A 17223-nucleotide genomic window follows, 5' to 3' on the forward strand; every position below is an offset into this window, starting at 1 on the left:
TCCTATAACTTGTCCCTTCAGTTTAAGGGAATGATTCTCAGCAGGGAGCACTTTTTCCCCCTCTCACCCCAGAAGACAGTTAGCAATGTCTGGAGACATTTTTGATTGTCACAACTAAGGAGAGTGTGCTACTGACATATTGTGGGTAGAGGCCAGGGAGGCTTCTCAACATCCTTATCCTGTACAGAGCAACTCCCTGCAAAAAAGAATTTTTGGGCCTAGAATATCAATAGTACTAAGATTGAGAACCTTACTTTGAGGTAATAGAAGATATTATGGTCTTATAAGTGGCAAGTACTGTCTCAACTCAGTATTTAATAGTGTATAACCCCATGTGATAATCAAAATTTTGAACTTAATTTAAAATTAAAACTCCACTCTACACTTAGCTAGGAGGGGGGCAGGATGTCTTCCTCTTCTTTTCCTTAGCCTAACACTTCACTCCAACTCCCCATTTTGCTAACACAAGTTTATAACTACTTTGTGGTCAAAGCTAGAGGAAGGAGGTTGCAAAAATGTCCTTATTTGACCAGTTATAAGAAAGCTTCTCACACTCTAGGCCTGGCAGAATTTTTAAAGCATACACTCTCCCTTAGGCACTTTTGCGGGTTCCTTGGAGACCCCACTGGGAAAATTTGACTTCAGATCCTCTAATTCAGGCAATTTATTTTCTTCCAGCTGCAGCTCCCTCCTAAGTCTCTCTCTTTTCTCTTCTGAGTTCCTCAGGAGAGGATAGAATGACTCAAGTGAAGGTCCCCTACAGCTGTAACTTAGTAAAGTGTTTTGCACCCAATAGCTACTTAAAAAATTTTAGTTGATTAAAACCATTCTACTTGAAATGACTACGTGAGCTCCTGATATTTCTGTTTTCCTTCCCCTTGCATTCTTCACCAATACTCCAATACATTAGAATACCAGATAAAAATCCTATGAGACTGGTCCCATATCCAAACTGGACCTTGGACAAGTTACTTAGCTTGACTCTCTGACTTAGCTTCTTCATCTCTAAAATGGATGAATTAGTTTATATACTTCAAAAGGTCATTTGAGATTTGATTCAACAAATATTGACTAAACACTTACTAATGCTAAACAGTGTTTGAGGTATTAGGGACACATTAGTGAACAACATTTGTAAAAGTAGATACAAATCCCTGCCTACATGTAGCTTACATTGCAGTAGAATTAGGTTAAATCATGTTAGGTGCTTAGGAGAATATCAAGCATTAATTACGGTGTCAATACATTTTAGTCATATTATTATTAACCCAACTGAATGATTGGCTTATTCTAAAATATGATTTGAGAGGAAAAGAACCTCTATGTTCCTCCTTAAGTGCCCCAAATCCTCACATGACGTCAGTAATTAGGTTAGGACAGTGAAGGGCCCACTTACGATCTGTATCTCAGGTCATACAGATAATAAATTCCTATCATTTCAGGAATTATTAATGATAAGAATCATTGTTAACAAGTTAGTTAATAAAGTCATTAATAATAAGATAACTTGAATGTATTTAGACTCCATGCTTAATGAAGGTACAGACCTTAAGTGTTACGTTCATCATTGAATTCACAGCGTTTAGCATGGGATGTGATAATCAGTAGACATTCAGCAAATATTTGCTTAGGAAATGAATTTGATGCACACCTAACTTTGAAGATAACAGTGGGCTAGGAAACTGAGGATGGGGGACTGATGAAGACATGGCAAAAGTTTGAGGCAATATGTGTTACAGAATTTCACCTAGAGGTAATTTCACACAAATAAGAAGAGTAAGAAATATCTGCTTTCTGAAAAAGAAATCACTTTGGGTTAACTTGATAAAGAAAATTGATGAAATTATTTGGGCAAGCAGGATCTTTGAAAATGCCTACATTTCCTACAGGCAGTATATAATCACAATTAATTGAAATTAACCAGAGCTTTTTTTTTTTGCGGTATGCGGGCCTCTCACTGCTGTGGCCTCTCCCATTGTGGAGCACAGGCTCCGGACGCGCAGGCTCAGCGGCCATGGCTCACGGGCTCAGCTGCTCCGCAGCATGTGGGATCTTCCCAGACCAGGGCACGAAGCCGTGTCCCCTGCATCGGCAGGCGGACTCTCAACCACTGTGCCACCAGGGAAGCCCAACCAGAGCTTTTTTATCTCTAAGTTAGATTAACTTTTCTACAATTTTGTGTATGGATACAGTTAGGTGGAATTATACAGATAAAGATTATTGTGGTAAATATGAGGAAATGAATGTGACATAAATTGTGAAAATATGGAGCTAACCACATTCTCATTACACATGCATGTTGCATCAGAGCTAATATTTTCATATGGGCAAATTTTTACTCCTATGCCCTGTCTAAACAGAAGGGCCTGAGCTATTAATTCAGGTAGTTGTCCCATAACTACTGTTTTCTATTCATATTTGCATAAAGTAATAATCATAAAGGAAAAATTTACTGAAAGCCTCTTTTTTTTAAATCTCCAGTGTTCAGACTGCATCATAGTGCTTCTGATACAAGCGACAAAAACCGAGTTAAAAGCAGATTAAAGAAGTTTATTACCCGAAGACCTTCCCTGAAAACTCTGCAAGAAAAAGGACTTATTAAAGGTATAGAACATTTTATACTTTTACTGTAACAGTGATAAATAAATGTGCCTCTGTGTCCATAGTTATTCAGCTCTAAAGGAGTATTAAGATATTTTAGTCTTTTTAGGTTGCTTATTAAATGTTCTGCTCTATAACAGAGGAAAAAATAGTTGTCCAGAAAACTAATCCTGAGAAAATAAAGGTTGTATCAGAGGATCATTGAAAAAAAACACCTAGTGTTGCCCTCAGAGGATCTGGGCTCTGGACCAGCAGCCGAGAAGAAATATCCTAGTGGCCCATCAGAATGATCCCATGTCCCCACATGCCTGGACAATCCTAGTTATACCTGTCGTTCCAGAATACTTAGTAACAGCAGCCCTTTTCATTCTCAGATGAGTCTTGATTTGTACTGTAGGTTGTCTGATCATGTAGTCATAGTCTGAAGTAAGTGCGAGGAAGAAAGTGCTAGGAGGAAAGTCCAAGATAAACTAGTGTCATGAAAACTTAACAGATTTGAGAGCTGGAGATCCTAGAACTCAATCTAAACTGAAATAAGCAGGTACTTTTGCAAATATATCTAAAGCCTATAAAATATCCTAGACCAGCCCAGCCACCAGAATAAAAAAACACTCTGGCAAGAGACTGTAATTGGAATTCAGACCTTGGTTCTACCACTCACTAATATGGACATTGAGCAAGTTATGATCTCTGAGCCTCAGATACCTCTTCTGTTAAATGGGTATACTTATACCCACCACCGAGAGGACCACTAAAACAAATAAATGAGATAATCCATTTAAAGGATTTAACAGAGTTTCTGGAACATAATTATTCAAGAAATGTCCTCTGCTATTATTAATGCCATTATTATTCATTACTGTCGTTATGACCGGTAGTGTACCAGATAGATGAAAGGATGGATGGACAGATAAAACCAGTGATGTAGATTTCTATCACTGGAAATCATCACTTAGATCACACAGGCAAGTATATTATTTTCCTAAGAAGAAAACATGCATCAAGTCCATTATTCTCTCTGGTTTTCAAATTTTGTAACTGATGCATATATTTTGAAAGTTAAATACAAGAAAGAATTTGAAAAGAATTTGGGCTAAAATAAAGTCCTAAAATAAACTTTGAGAACAAAGTTGAAAGACTGATCCTTATAGAAATCAAAAAGTGATTTAATATGCAATTATTTCTCAGGAACAGGACAAAGCAGATAATATTTTCAGCACTACTTAGAATGAGAATTATTTCAATAGTTTAGACTAACTGTTTGACCTATCAATTTCAGTCCATTTTAAAAGAGGTGAACATATCACAAAAATCATCTAGCATTCTGAACCAATTGTGAAAGGTGAACTTTTATGCAGCATGAACATACCTATCACTAATAGAATGGAAAATTCTTAGAATGTAAGCATTTGCAAGTAGAACTAGAACGTGCTTTAAATCAGTCTTAGCTCAGACTTTTACTGTCTGAAGTGTCCTTTTCAGTGGACAGCATTTGGTCCTCTACAGATCCAACTTCATATAGTAATACAGTAGTACCTTCAATTCTGCCTTCGAATTTATCCCCTAGATTAAAAGTTTCTTAGAAAGGATTCAGTAGCATGTTACCTGCCATCCTGACAAATATAAAACCAGATAAGTAGCCCAAACAATCCCAATCTGACATAAAGTCCAAATTTTTCATGACTGTGGCAAAATAAAAGGGGTTTTAATTCAGTGGCACAGTCTGGCCCCAGTCAAAATGCTAAAGAATTAATAACCATAGTGCTCTAGAATTGGTCTCAGAAAGCGGCAGAGAAACCGGATGCCTGATGCAGTTTTCATACTGATGTAATGGAACCACCGAACACACTCCAATGATACATTTCCTATCTTAGAGCTCCATTACATTTTCACCATAGCTGACCAATGAGTCAGTATTCATTAGTAGGGCTATGGAAAATCTATGTGAAATTCCAATTTGATAAGCTTCCATTGTTGTCTTCAGTGGAATTTTCTTCCAAATACAGTTCAAGTTATGCAAATATAGTCACTTCTTGGGCTTGTTTCAGTTTTAACTGTGAATTTTTTGTAAGGCTTCTTCTGAGACTTTTTTTTTTAACCGAGTAGAAAGGATTAAACCAATTTTTAAAAAACGCAGGCCTAGTCAAATTTAGTACTTTAAGTCCATTTTCTTAGCATATCTAAGGCAAAGACTTAGAAAAAACCAATGAAATCAGTGTTTCTGATTGGTTATGAAAACTCACATAACATAAATTAATGATTAACAGTTAAATATTTAATTTCTCCAAGTAAAATGACTTAACTCTTTCAAGAGAAGAATTATTTAGAAAGAGGGATAATGCCTTTAAATTTATTCTGCAGTGCATTTGACCAAAGAATATATATCAAATTCTTTAAACTGTCTAATTTTCCACATGTGGAATAAAGGCCTCCATTACCAAGGTTTGGGAAAGCTTTGGTAGTTTGCGTCTTACAAGTGTGCTTCCTGATACCTGGGGGGCGGGGGTGGGGCTTGACAAGGCCACAGACACTTTTCAAAGTGTTTACTCTTTTATGTAGTGTTCCCAACAGACTGAGAGGCCTGAGTTTTGAATTCAGCCAGCCTTTATTGAGCCCTCACTGTGGGGCAGGAAAGGCTGTGTTTTATGGACTTTAAATGCCCAGCAGAACTATATTCACAAAGTACTTTATGTGAAAGGAAAACTGTCCCAGTATCACACAGTCTAAGCTCAGTCACAAAGCCTTTCTTCAAAACCTGTTTTTAGGACTCACGGAGACCCAGCCAATATGTGATTTCTTTGGCCAGGTTTTAGATCTGGAAACAGTCTCTTGATGGGGCTGCATTTTCTGATTTCTTTAATATGACTAATGAGAAGGGTACATTGTGATGCCAAAAAGGGGCCATCAGATAATTCTGAATGATCACCCAGTGGAAGGAAATCGTAATAGCTCAGGTGGGCGTTGCAATCATTGTGCCATTGCAGGGGTAGCTTCTGAAAAGCTTTCAATTTCTCCAAGTGCTTTCACATTTGCCAAGGGAATGGCAAGAGCTTTTTAAAAGTATGAGTTTATTACATTGAGCCTCTCATAGAAAACAAAACTCCAATCAGTATAATATGTAAATTATAGGGAAGAGGGTACATTTTAGGGTGGTAGGTGTGCTTATACATGTCCTCTACTTGCTTTTGGAACTGAGATTATAGCTCTTTAGCGTCAACCAAACTACCTTATGTAATCTTTCAAATGGCAGCATTGACATCCAAGAACAGAAAACACTTGGCAGTGCAATTTTTAGAAAAGATAACAATTGGTTGGTTTTTTAGGAGCAACTAGTGTTTCCTTATATCAAAATGATAGAGTTAGAAAGTACTGTATATTTAGAAAGTGGTTTCTTTCATCTTTGTATGGACAAAACCATACTGGATGATATTAGCAGAAATTGAGAGTAACGCTGCACTACTTGTATTTTTTACTCAGTATATTGTAGAGGAAACAACCAGTCTGAGGATGAAATAGTATGCCTCCAGGATTTATGATGAAAAGCAGTGTTTTCCTGCCTTACCCCAGTTTTCCTTCTTGCAGGGCACCGTTTGGAATGGTTTCTGTTCACAGCCCTTCTGGTGGCTGCCTCCCTATCTTACGTTATTGTTATTTGGGGTATAGATTTTTGTCAATATCTTGCTTATCTGTAATGTTTTAATATCTTTATTTATAAAGCTTAGACATTACCTCAGATTTATTTTACAATGAATCTGACTTAATTAAACTAGACTTCATCTACCTGGCCCTCTCTTCCCCAAATACTCAAATATAGCCGGTCTTGCTGTTACTGTTGGCTTCCTCTGAAACATCCAACATACTTGAACCTCTATTTATTGTTCTATTAACCATAGAAAATTGAGACTTAATGCATCCATTGGCAAGATGAGAAGCATAGTGTCCTTTGCCCTTTCATCTCCTCTGCCTTTGCTATTGAGTCTTCTATGTTTTGAAATTTTATATTATTTCACTGGTTTCTGTAATTATGACTTATTTATAGGTTGACTCTAAAAGCAGAAAACCAAAAAAACAGCTTTCGTATGATTATGATTAGGTAAGGCTGCTTACTGCAGCACCAAGTACTAGACTTCCTTCCCTTTTCTTACAATATCATGACCCTGTGACTCTCAAAGAGAAATGCACCTTGATCCTGGTGAAAAAGATTCTCCTTTCTTTTACATTTGAAGGTTATATTAGTAAGTTTATGTTGTTTCACAACCACAATCAAGTCTTCTATTTCCCACCCCCCACCCCGCCCCCCGCATATTTTGAATCTAAATGTGAAAAAAAACAGTCAGTTAGTCATGAGCATTTAGTTCATATTTATCATGTAAATATTATGGAATTTTTCCCCAGGTAATTTGCCAGATTGGATTAACTTATCCATGGGTCCAGTGCTATGCCGTTTCGGCCACACATATTATAATGTTCTTATTTCTAAAGCTTATGCTTCATCATTTGCTTATAATCATGCTATTGTTTAGTTTGATATATTTTTGGATTGTGAATTTCTTGTACAGATGTTTTTTTTTTCCCCCAGAGTTTTATTTTTTATTGCTTTCTGAGCCTGTACATCCTCAAAGGCTTTAATCCTCTCAATTAAACATTCTATATACTTTAGTCTGTGACTCCCTGGTTTTTACCCCAGGATGTTTTCTAAAGTCCTTCCACCATCCTACTTCATTTGTATTGGTTGCTTTCCAGACTTCACATTTATCACCCTGTGATTTCCTTTCACTGATCTTCTGAGTTGTATTCACTGTCTTCTGAATCACATGCCTTTTCTTTCTTGCTTTAATTTCTTCTATTTCTATGTAACTCCAGTGACTCATTTAGGAAACATGAGAACTTGACTGCCTAAAAATATCTTCAGGATGCAGGCACACTTAATCAATAGTTTAGTTGGGCATAAAATCCCATTGCCTCTAGAATACAGAGTTGCAGCTTCCATTCTTACTCTTGTTACTTTGAATTTTTTTTCTTTCAGAATCATTGAGGGTTTTTTTTTGTTTTTTGGGTTTTGTTTGTCTTTGAGATTCTGTAATCGAGATAATGTATATTGGCAGAATTTTTAAAATTTATTCTGCTTGGCACTCAAATTGAGGAACAGTGACTCTTCGGCTCTGGAATTTTTTCTCTTTATTATTATGTTAATAAGTTTCTCCCATCAGTTTTCTCTGTTTCCTCTTTTGTGATCTTTATGATGTGAGTGTTAGATCATCAGGATTGATTTTTCTCATGTTCTGAAAGAATTCTCAGTTTGATCCCCCCTTTTTTTTTTTAAATTTTCATTTATTTATTTATGGCTGTGTTGGGTCTTCATTGCTGCACACAGGCTTTCTCTAGTTGCGGTGAACGAGGACTCCTCTTTGTTGCAATGCGCGGGCTTCTCATTGCGGTGGCTTCTCTTGTTGCGGAGCACGGGCTCTAGGTGCGTGGGCTTCAGTAGTTGTGGCACATGGGCTCAGTAGTTGTGGCTCACGGGCTCTAGAGCACAGGCTCAGTAGTTGTGGCACACAGGCTTAGTTGCTCCGTGGCATGTGGGGTCTTCCCGGACCAGGGCTCGAACCTGTGTCCCCTGCATTGGCAGGAGGATTCTTAACCTTTGTGCCACCAGGGAAGCACCCCCCTCCACCTTTATATTAATTTATTTTTACTTAAGCAATTATATTTTCAATTTTCTAGATGTCTTTCTTATTCTCTGTTCTTTCTTGCATACCTCACTCTCTCACATACTGTGAGGGCAAAAATTTTGTTTGACCATGCTACTCCCATTCCCAATAGTGAGGATGGCACTTAGCACTCAATAAACATTAATTAATTGAATAAGTGAGAAAACAGAAAATAGATTATACATATATATATATATATATATATATATATATATATATATATATAGTGTGTGTGTGTGTGTGGTACGCGGGGCTCTCACTGTTGTGGCCTCTCCCGTTGCACAGCACAGGCTCCGAACGCGCAGGCTCAGCAGCCATGGCTCACGGGCCCAGCCGCTCCGCGGCATGTGGGATCTTCCCGGACCGGGGCACAAACCCGCGTCCCCTGCATCAGCAGGTGGACTCTCAACCACTGCGCCACCAGGGAAGCCCAATAGATTATATTTTTTTCTAACTTACCTAAGGATATAAATTAAAATTTGTTGTTTTGTACTTTTAGGTTTTTTTATTTTAAAATTTTCTCTACTTTGAATCATCAATTTCATCTGGTTCCTTTCGTTCATATATTTTTCTATTTCCATCACATTAGTGACTTGACTCAAATATCTGGTGGGCCGTGGTTGTCCATTCTTATTACAGAATGAGGCTCCAACAAGATAAGCTGGAACTCTGCATACATGGGTAGAGGTAGCTTGTCAATGATATGTTTTTGCTGGACTATAGGGACTACCACATCAGTCTCAAATATCAAATATTTCCATTGGATACAGTATGTCTTATATACTCTGGATAAACTGAATCAGTCTTTATAGAATTTTTTGTGGTGATAGAAAATTTTCAACTCTATTTTACAATTAAGAAAACTGAATTTATTTGAAAGTAGAGCAGCTTTAGAATGTGACTAATCTAAGCTTAAAGGTAGATCCTGTCATTTACCAGCTGTATAATTTAATAATTGGTTATCGACTTCTTGATATACAAAATTTACATCATAAAACTTAAATGAAATGATATATGTAAAGAATCTCACACAGTGCCCATTAACCATTAGATAACCATTATCCTAACCATTCAGCAACTCCCTCCCTCCCTTCCTTCCTTCTGACTTTGCTTCCTTGTTTTCATCTTTCTTTCTTTCCTTTCTTTCCTGCTTCTTTCTTTTCTTAATTATGTTTATGGAGGAAATCATGGCCAAGATGACCCTAGGAAACCATTCTCCCAAGTATTCTTTTAGTGTATGAGAAATCAATCCAAACAAGTGTCAAGGAAAGGCAGCAGTAACTCATTTACTTTAAGGAAAGTATAAAGATCATTCGCAGTTGGCTCATGTTTATCTTTTTTGGTAATTTTTATCATGGTGCTCTTTATACACAAATGGGCATGAGCTCATTTTCTTTCCTATCTACACCCATTTACATGGTGTCATCTAATTGCTAGAATGTTTAATAATTACCCACACAACTAATTATTTAAGGTTTTTGTCATATGAGAAAATAATGTCTTTTAAATCACAGTACTTTTGTAAAAGATGTCAATTATATTGAGAAGTAAAGAAAGCTTTGCTATCCAAGTTTCAGATACAAGTTGTCAGCCCTAAAGGTTCAACAGTTATGTTTATGAATAGCAAAATCGTTAAGAGGAAAGTATTTTTAAAATAATTTGTTAGAACTAATGTATGACAAAGTAACCTACCTGTCACATCATTAATTTAAGCAAAAAATATATGCGCAACACTGCAATATACCTTTGAGTAGAGGTATGCTCCAACTTGCCACTTTATCAGTGTTAGTCTAAGAATAATTATATTTGAATTTATATACTGGGGCATGGGTCTATCATTGCTGGGGCCTGAAATACTCTCACAACTTCCACAATATGCATTAATGTGCTTAAAAATATCTTGTAAATCTTCTTTTCTTTAAACTTCTTTATGGTTCATAATTGAACTGTGATCCTTATGTGTGAGCTGTGTCATGATTTAATATTAGCCAAAATTAATAGCCAACCTTAAGCTGCTTTATCTTGGCCTATAAGCTTCCTGGTTCCTCTGCATTTAGAGTTCCCAGGCAATTTCTGTTATTTAAAGGCTCTTGGGAGCTAATGTGTTGGTAACAGAGTACCACATAGATAGCTTTTGTTCAATAATAAAATACAGGTCACCATGAAAGGTGACAAATGTTGAGAAAAAAGTGCACCTGGGTAGCAGGTTAAGCCCATGTCTTTTAAAAGCTTGTTATCCAAGGAGGAAATGATCCTGATATTATGAGATATTAAAATCAAAATAACTTTAGAACAACAGGAGAAAAATGAGGTCCAGAAATGGGAGTGAATTAGGTAAGCAGGAAAAGAATGAGCCAGAATAATAAATTGGTTTCCCTGAGGTTCAAGAACTTATTTTCTTATGGAGGGAGACCTTTTCACACAGGATTAGTTAGAATATATTATTTGAGATGGTGACTTATATATACTTGATTTTTAGTACATACAAAATGGTTTTACCAGTAATTTCCTGGTATAACCTACTATATTTTATATACTATATATATTTTGTATATCTGCAAATAATATTTTCTATTATTGTTATTTTTTCTTCCTTTAAATTATATTACTTTCCCTTTGAGTAAAGTTCTCAAGATCTTTGTCTTTTTTTAAGTAAAAGAAAGTTCCAGATAATAGACTTTAGCCTTAAAGCTGACTGGATTCCTGGTAACAGGCATGCTAAATGCTGAGAATATAAAATGAATAAGACCCAGTTGATTTGAAACCGGCATATTGGTATTTTGTTGTTAGCCAATTGCCTCTAAAACCCATGTTAATTCTTGCCCTGGCAGTAGATGCTGGTTTTATTCATTCCATGGACTATCTATCATTAAAAGATTGTCCAGAGTTTTGGCATGCCCTACAGGATTAGTCTAATCCTAGTGCCAGTTCAAAATACTGTCTTTAAGCCTTCCAGGTAAAGGACTGACAAGTTTCCTTAAAATAAGAAGAAATCAGCATGAGTGCCAGTAAGGAAACAGTAACAGGTAGAGACAGGTTTTGTTTCATCATAAACCATGTTTTAAGCATGCTCTAACTCAAATTGTGTGTGTGTGTGTGTGTGTGTGTGTGTGTAGACTGTATAAAGGCTAGGAAACCTCCCCTCCCCATCCCTGACATTGCACCAGCCCAAGTTTATATGCTCTCTGAAGCATATCCTCAACTAGTTGCAGATGACCAAAAGTCAGGCCAACGTGATATTTCCTTCCTGTGCCAGGAGGCTGCTGCACTGCCCTCTGGAGAGGTGGTCTATGACCCGTTCAATCCTCTAATCACATCCTAAATCTTTCCTCCATGAAACCACCTGAAGAGAAGAAAAAGATGCAGGGCTCTCCTCAGTGTTCACAAGAATCCCCTTTTTAAAGGTTAGCATTTATTATTGATACCCTGCTGTTTTCCAGCAGGTGTTCTCGTACCACAGAGTTCCCTCATGACTCCTAAACCCAGCTCACAGACAGTGGAAGATTCTTCAGCTTAATTCTTGTTAGCTTTTCAGGGCCTCGGTAGACTATACGAACTGTATCCAAAGGCAGTGCTGGCGCTTCACTTTCTCCTTTGTCGTTTTTATAATTCTACTGCTTATACAAAGTACTAGCCGTTGATTTCTTTTTGTGGTGAGGTGGATAATTGAGGGAGCAGAAAGCAGAATTTCTTCCTGACCTGCAGACTGATAATTTGAACAAACGTGTGAATAAATGCTTCATTTGTAGTGAGATGAATTGAATTTTTCATAGTGCTTGGGAAAGGAGGTATTCATGCTATGATTGGGATCTGAGAGTCCACATTACATGTATGTTGAATGTGTTTCTAAAGATGGTACATATCAGAGCTCTCCCAACCTGCATCTCCTCATCAGGGTCCACATTCAGCAGACGTGTGGGCTGCTACAAGTACAGGAAATATTAATATCAACAATTCATTTTGACATATCCTAAGATTAATAGAGTGTTCTTTTATAATATTTCCTTTAGCATCACTGACAGTCTGGCCTACAAATCTTTCCCCGCAAATTCATTTCTATTATAAATCAGCAATGTTCCACAAATTCCCAACATAAAGAAAAAAAGAACTGTATCATTTTATTTGGGGGAGGGGCAAATTTTGTTCAGTATAAAAATATCTCTTTTGACTTGTTACCCTATCTGATTATAGACTTTGAAATTTGACCAGCCTCTGTAAAATTTAGTCATCAAAAAAATAACTCTGTGTGGCAAAAGTGCTATTCCAGCATATTCTATTTTCCTCTGTGGGAAAGAGGCAAGAGGCCGTATCAGAATTTGGATATTCATAATTGGTGGAGTGTCAGTATTAGTCAAATTGCAATAAGGAGAGGTATATCTCCCAACTTCCCTTTGAAATTGACTATGTAGCTCTAAGTGTGTTTTATCAAAGCATTTTCTGGGGCAACAGATCTGAAAACATAAACTTTATGTAGCATTGTTCCTCCTTAGATATTTCTCTTTAATATGTCCTTTCTTTTTGAAGATAAAATAAAAGTACATAAAAGAGTTCTGGGAATAGGCAGCTATATGTCATAAACACCCTTCACTCCCCCTCACGCAAGGCCCCCAGAGCTCCTGAAATTTGGAAATAATTTGATTGAAGTGATGACTGCCTTGATCTTGTTTGAATACTCCTCCTTCTTCATTGTCTTTTCTCTATGGGAGGCAGCAATCCTGTCATGGAGTCATTCCTGGGAGAGAAAGAGGTATTTCAAGCAACCATATTTTCCAAACACAAAATTGAGACACATGGCCTGACGGTGACATAATATTTGAAGTGGAGACTGTGCTCAAAGATCCAGAACATATGGTTGAAAGAGTTTTCTTATAAAAAGCAACTATTAAGACACTCTCTAGATTCTTATTCACAAAAGGCACATTCCTCCATCCCTTTTATTCTTGTGTAAAAATATTACCCAAACATGGGAAGACTGACCAGTTTTCCCTCAAACACGTTGCCTTGGCAGTGCAAGAAGCACCCTGTTGACTAGAAAGTTAACTGCACAGCCATCAAGGAAGCAATGCAAACCAGACTGCCAAACATATTATGAATATATTGCTCTTCTTAAAAATGCTAGTTGGTTTTTCATACTGGAGTATTGACTAACTGTCTGTGTTTGATGAATGGTTTACCAGCCTGATGTCGACTTATGGTTAGAGCTTAACTTGTTAGTTCTGCTTTTGCAGCCAATTCAGAATAACTACAGATGCCTTGAGATATTAAAATTGACTGCTCAAATGGACTCAGTGTGGGAGTTTCATTGGTTTTAAATTGATAACAGCTGAAAGAGTGAGTGATTAAAGTGTACATGGGCATAGGCCACAGCTCTTTCACAGGAACTCTTGTGAACAAACTCCCTTAGTGTGGGAATTTTTTCTGTCTTTTTATATCATAGTTATGTCTAAGCAATCTTGGGTTAAATTTTAAAATTGCACAGGAATATTCAGAAGCTTACAGAAGAAATAATTCCTGAGAAACTGAGATAAATTTTGATGAAGTGGGTTTCTAGTCTGTAGGGAACATTTAAAGTTAAGCAGCATTCCATAAGGTGGTAATCGTGTCTATTTCCCAGGCATTGGAGTTAGATAAGCTGTACAGGAAGCATAAACTGTCATAATAGAAGGGTTGAAATGTTGTGTACATCTCTTTCTTCAACTCGCAAAAACCGAAGCACCAAAGTGCTTTATCACAGATAAGTCCAACAAAACCTCTTCTTTGCTGTCTTATTCTCCTGGGAACGGTTATTATTATTTTCACTATTTAAAAAGATGATCTGAACACTTTCTTCTCACACAGGAAAAAAATAAAAGACACAAAAGAGAAATAAGAAAACTTTCCTCCCCCTCCTCAAATCAACAACACTCATATAATAAAAAAAATTTATGAAAATGTATTTTCACAATTTATAGTAGCTTAGGGAAAAAGCCTAGTAAAGAAAAGAATACAGAGAAATTTAAAGAAGTTTATAAGAAAGGAATATCTGTTTATACACGTCTTCGTCAACTTAGATTTTTCCGAGAGTTCAGTGCCTTTACTATCAAATATTGTAACCTAACTCCATTCTATTTTCAATTGTCTCTAGTATTTTTTACCTTTGATAGTCTGTTAAAAAATATTCAAAGCACTTTGTATTGCTAACTGATAGAGAACATCAATCTATAATAATAAAGTTGGGGTTTGTTGAAGGAATATAAAGCCAAATATCATGTACCCATTTCACCTATACATTTTAAAAAGAAAAACTAAAACATTGTGCCCAGCTAGCATACCCTAAATATGTAGCGATGTCAAGTGTTAATTAAAATTAGTGGACTAAGAAATTTAGATATATTTGACAATAATGTCAGTGGATACTGATACATATGTTCAGACATGTAAGATAATCAAATTATAAAGGAGACTATAATTTTAAAGCAGAATAAGTCGTATATATTTGGCCAATATTTATAAGAAAATTTTTTATATATTTACTGCTGAAGTTTTGCCCCAAATTATAACCTAAACTTGCCTAACTCCATGCCTTCCTGAGATGCATGCAGCCGTTGAATCATGCTTTCTGTTGTGATGGATAACTTGTGCAGATAGTCATCTAAGAGGCTGTTACAAGGTTTGACATTTTCATAACATTTAATTCCCTTAGAAATGTAAGAGCAAAGGAGAGAAATTTTCATTCTCTTTCAGCAGTTGTTGAGCTCCAATTTTTTAATGATTTTCTTATCTACCCATATTAGACAGGAGGGAGATTTTAGAGGAGATGTCATCCAAGTTAAACACATGTGAGGGTCATTAACTTGAATATATCACTCCTAACTTATCCCTTTGAACTTGGAACTCAAACTCATAGAAGGAAAAGAAATGATGCAGGCGGAAGAGGACTGGCCTCAGTTAACCTCACAACGGTGGAATCTATGATGCACTAGAGGCTGAGAAGTAAGAAAGCAGATGGTCTGAAAATAATGTCTTGAGGATATCTTTGTATCTTGATATTCCAAATAATCTAAATTTCAGAAAAGCCATTATTCACCCAGACTCCCTCATCATTTGCACCACTTCATACCTTCCTTCTCTGAACAGTGAGATGCTGTATTTACATCTTTTGTGACTCTACATTTCAAATGCACTGGAGCCCTGAGCATGTTACAATTTTTCCATCTTAAAAAGAGTAATTAGCATAGGAGAACATTCAATATTATGTAAAGAATTTGACAGGACCTCACTTAATGTTTTTTAGAAACAATTAACATGTCAAAAGAAGAATTGAGAGCCCTTTTTGGTTATAAATCTGTTTACATAATTACCAGTTGAAGAAGTCAAACATTTTAGGGGGAAAAAAAGCAAGGTTAGATCCTCTCTTCATCAAAGACAGTATTCCCAATGATGTCAGATGTCTCAAATTCTCTAGCATAAGGTTTTTTTATTCATGTACACACTTGTATGCATACCTCTTTAATCAGAAAGATCACATGTTTATAGTATGAATGAATAATATTGAAGAAAAGTAATATTGGCTAGAAATAAGCTGTCCATCACACAGGAGGAGAGACAATTACATCTGTGTGTGAGGTTATGTTCAACTCAAGATGCCACAGTAATATGGAGAAAGTATTTCAAGGGTGGCTATGCAGTGTAGGAATATAAGCTTTCCAAATGTGACCATACGGTGCCACATACCAGGGCACTACATTAGTAGATATACGCCTGTCTCATGCTGCATCGCGGAGGACAGAATGGGAAGCAGAAACCCTGGCCAGGGAACTGTGACCTCAGAGGGGACTGATCGGTAAGAGGTAGATAGTGGGAGAAACAAAGACCACAACCCTGGTCCAGGACCAGAAAGAAGGTAGAGAATAAATAGCACATTGGAGAAAGTTAAGGAGATGGGACATCTAATCTGAGGAATTCTGGAGAAGGCAGTAAGTACTTTTGCGTAAAGTTCTAGTGGAAAATACTTCCATGTGCTAATCCAAAGCCATTTGTTCCTACAATCAGTTATTATAGTATGAGCACTACCAAAAGCCCAGAGGAGGCTTCTGTCTCCCAGATGCAGTTCTCTGATTCTGAGAAGCTGCCATGGATATGTGTATTGAGCTTCAGTTTCGCCTACTGAGCTAAATGGCAGACACTCAACTGAGATCTGCTAGAAGGAGTCTGTGCTAATCCATTTGCCACACTATCTGGAGGCTAGAAGTGGTTGAGGCAGCCTCTGCTGGACAAGGGTCCCAGGCTGTTGGCTCCATTATCACCAGCCTAGAATCCTAGACTCCAAGAATATCTACCAAGAAACGCAGCAATGCCATACATTCTTGGGAAAAAGAGATACTTGAATACAAAACTGTACTTAGTTTTGTGTGATATTTAAGTACATAAAGAACACTTGAAATAATGAAATATATGAAAGACTATTTTCCCTATTGGGTCTGGAGACATGAGATAGTAGTGACAAACTCTCCCTGTGCTATTTGAAAGAGCTATATGTATTCTACTTTACTCAGGCAAACAGTGTATTGCAGTCATTAAGCCCTAAAGATGGCTGAATTTTGAAGTAGATTTGAAGTCTAGTCTTGGCTCTGCTACTTATTTTTTGTGAATTAGGGCAAGGTAATGAAATTTTCTGTCTTAACACTTTGCAGATAATGCCTTTTAGGAATGTTGATACCGTGTAAAGAACAATCAGCGTAGCAAGTAATAACTATCCCTTCTTATACTCCTAATTCTACTCTTATTATCGCATTACATATTGCAAGTGCACCTTGTCCTGAATGCAGAGTAGGTATTCTGAAAATTGCAAACCAGATAAAATATGGTTAGATTTTTGTGACATTGCATTAAAAAAGCCAACATGTTGAGCATTCTGTGTGCCTCACACTGT

At 36.8% G+C, this 17223-nt stretch overlaps 1 protein-coding gene across 1 annotated transcript in view; it reads left to right on the forward strand.

Annotated features, from left to right (window-relative positions):
- ARHGAP15 (Rho GTPase activating protein 15) overlaps positions 1–17223 on the forward strand; it is a 621798-nt gene that overhangs the window by 364508 nt on the left and 240067 nt on the right. Inside the window, exon 9 of the mRNA XM_004285433.4 lies at positions 2482–2604. Coding sequence (XP_004285481.1) covers positions 2482–2604 — 123 coding nt within the window. The remainder of the gene's footprint in view (positions 1–2481; positions 2605–17223) is intronic.

This window comes from Orcinus orca, chromosome 7, assembly GCF_937001465.1.
Source record: "Orcinus orca chromosome 7, mOrcOrc1.1, whole genome shotgun sequence".
Lineage (NCBI taxonomy): Eukaryota > Metazoa > Chordata > Mammalia > Artiodactyla > Delphinidae > Orcinus > Orcinus orca.